Genomic DNA, 3,233 nt, shown 5'->3' with positions numbered 1-3,233 from the left:
GAAATCTTTCATAGTTCCTGACTACCCACGAGGTTTATTCCACTTCTTAGCAGGACACACCTGGAACCCAGAATTGGGTCTCTACCTGTGGCTCAGTTCCTTTCTGGTACTCTGCCATGATCAGGGCTGGTTTCATGGGCACAGGGCCCTACATTTACAAGGGCCCCAAGCTCAATTTTATGTTCTGCTGTCATCATCTAGAAATTCTTAATAATTTTGAACGAGGGGCCCTGACTTGTCATTTTGCCCTGGGCTCTGGGTCTGCCCATAGGCCCTTTCCATTCAGACAGATGCTGACCTTTGCATACACCGCTTCCTCCACTTGCAGCTCACTCCCCCACTGTTCATCAGCATGGCAAGAAATGGTAGTGCAGCCTTTATCTGGAAAATGACTTTACAGTATGAGTGAGCTTGAGAAAAAGCCTGATATTGAATCTGAGTTGAGGCATATAAATAGTGGTCATTTAAACACATGAGGAAAGTGGTTAGTAAAATATCTTTTTTTTTTTTTTGCTTGGTGTTTACATGTGACATGAAGTTAAACCAAAAATTATTGACCTTGTGCTGACTGCTGGAGATTCTGAAGTGAAAAAGCCACCATCCTTATGTTTCTGGAGCTCACATTCTACTGGAAAGACCTAATGAGACTCATCTAAATAATCTGAGAGAAATGACAGGCTGCCTAGGTGAATGAGTTAAAGGCTGATCCCTGATTTCATCTGGATGCTTGCCATAGGTGGAAATCCACTTGGTTAAGCATCTATTTTTCATAAATATTCCAAGCACATGTGTGGGCTCTCCATGCACTGAAGAGCATTCCAGATTAGAAAGCAGCAAACTTCACACAGCTGGAGCAGAGATAGTTGCTCTGCATTTGGTAGCCTCAGTGATATATCTTGTGTCTATCCTTCAGCTCTCCAGAAGGAGCTAGCATCTGTCTAGTTGTCACAAGAACATCCATTTCTGTTATTCCACACTGTAAACCTGTAAGACACTGGCCTCAGCAGTGGCACCTCTTCAAATATCTCACACAGTGCTCTTCTCTCCAGTCACTGCAGCTCCTGGAGCCCTTGCACTCTGTTCTGCTGACCATGTGCGAAGACCAGCCTCACAGGCGGCTGCCACTGCAGTCAGTCCTGGAAGCGTGTCAGGTTCATCGAGAAGTGGCCGTATACCCAGCCTCTGCCAATCTCCACATCAAACGGCTGGTTGGCTTGGTTCTGGGCACCATCTCTGAGGTCAGTGCAGATCTGTGTTTTCCAACCAGGGAGCCACTAGCTACGTATGGCTGTTGAAAATTAAATTAGCTAAATTATAGTTAGTTAAAATAAAATTAAATTATAAATTTAGTTCCTCAATTATACCTGCCATATTTCAAGTGCTCAGTAGCCACATGTAGCTGGTGATGGCCATACCGGACAGGGCAGATCTAGAACATTCCCATCATCACAATACTATTAGGCAGCGCTGGCAAAGACCAATGCACAAACCTGGATTCCTAATGTGGCTAAGACCCTTGGGATCTTTGAAAGAGCCTATTTACATAAAAATAATCATGTTTATAACCCATGAGTTAGTTCATCTATCAAAATTAAACTCTAGGCCTCACACAGGAAGACTTTCTGACCATGCCTACGTGGTCTCTCACCACCCCCTCTGCTATCTTGTACCTGTGGAGGGTCTCCTTATTGTGTTGGTCACACTGTGCTGCCTACTGCCCTATGCTCTTCTCAGTGCCTAGCAAGGGGCCTAGTGCATAGTAGCATTTGGCTTAGGTCAGATTCCCTTGAAGCAAAGCCAGAAATGGGTTTTCTTATGCAAGTTATTTATTGGGAAAGTACTCCTGGGGGAGGGGCAGTGATGGAAGGACAATAGGATGGAGGACAAGCCAAGCAAGAAGGTAGTCCCAGGAGAAGACAGTTTCTACCTGATCCCATGGGGAGCTTGGAGCATAAAGTGCACCAGCATTGGTCCCTCTTGAGGCCAGGACAGACCTGAGGCTAGAGTGAGGCAAGTGAGGTGCCCATGGTACAAATGCGAGGAGGCTTGAAACTTAGAGGAACCAGAGAAGGCTGGGAAGCACTGCACTTGTATGGGGTCAGGTTGAAGAATTGAGACCAAGGCTAATGCAGGGGCCATGTGTATGAAGAGGAGGGGATAACTGGAGGATGGGGTGGCCACTGTCAACAGTCAATCAGAAAATGCCTCTTCCATTCTGTCCTCCTTCTTGGACCCCTGCTCTTTTGGCATGTGGACATGTTGCTCCTACTCATCGGGCCAGAGGATTTGGTGGGGAAGAGGGGTTCATTTGTTTGAAAGACATTAGAGCCTACCATCCATTGGTGTGTCGTTGTCCCCTAATAAACACTGTGTTGACCTGCAGCATTTCCATCAGGGAACCATAAGGTAGATTTTGGTCACATTTTGGACATTCATTGGGGCACTGAACTAGGTGAGCTGCAATGGGGCATAAAGCTCACAGTGAGGTTGGAGGAGACAGATAAGCAAGCAAATATGATATAATGTGGTATAATCGAAGGATTTGTGAGTACATTGTTGGGGAAAGATGAGAGGACAATTACATTTGCCTGAAGGGAGTGGTGGAGAGGATTAGAAGTAGAGAGGACATAGTTTTGGGTCTTGGAGGCACAGAGGAGCTTAGTGGGGAGACATTAGAGGGAGAGCATGAGCAAAGGCAGAGATGTATAGGAGTACACAGGTATTAGGGAGGTAATGATTATCTCTAGGGTACCTCTGAGTAGTGAGTATATAGTATGTTCTCGGTGCTAGGGAATACATTGTTAGGCTCTCACTGTGTGAGGCAGACACTTCCATGCTGACTCAAACTGACAAGTAGTCTCTATGTGTTTATATAAATGCCCCCTCTTGACCTTGGGATGTGGATGTGCTATGTACTTGACCTTCAGGTGGAGAGGAGAGTTATGGATGAAAGCTCCTCTGTACAGCAGGATAGAAGTTACTTTCTCAGGAATAGGCTACATCAGGCATGCTGTGAGAGCCCAGTGGCACGAGCTCTGGAGCGTCTGCATCCTTGTGGAGGTAAGTACAGTGCATTGAGCATTTCCTGGGTGGGCTCATGCACCTTCTACTGTTTCCTGCCCTTTGTGGGTCAGATGTTCATTCTGTGGTGACAGAGAAAGCCCATGCAAGCTCTACTCTTCCAGGAAGCCCCTAAAGAGAAGGGACTGAGCCTCAGACTGGTCTGTGTCTTA

At 46.3% G+C, this 3,233-nt stretch overlaps 1 protein-coding gene across 1 annotated transcript in view; it reads left to right on the top strand.

The window, feature by feature from the left end:
* Positions 1 to 3,233, top strand: part of FRMPD2 (FERM and PDZ domain containing 2) — a 95,147-nt gene that overhangs the window by 5,362 nt on the left and 86,552 nt on the right. The window contains exons 3-4 of the mRNA XM_011355460.1: positions 1,050 to 1,238; positions 2,928 to 3,060. Coding sequence (XP_011353762.1) covers positions 1,050 to 1,238; positions 2,928 to 3,060 — 322 coding nt within the window. The remainder of the gene's footprint in view (positions 1 to 1,049; positions 1,239 to 2,927; positions 3,061 to 3,233) is intronic.

The sequence above is a fragment of the Pteropus vampyrus genome, unplaced genomic scaffold (genome assembly GCF_000151845.1).
Source record: "Pteropus vampyrus isolate Shadow unplaced genomic scaffold, Pvam_2.0 Scaffold20, whole genome shotgun sequence".
NCBI lineage: Eukaryota > Metazoa > Chordata > Mammalia > Chiroptera > Pteropodidae > Pteropus > Pteropus vampyrus.
Note: the sequence above shows the minus strand (reverse complement) of the source record. Positions and strands in the feature narration are given on the sequence as shown.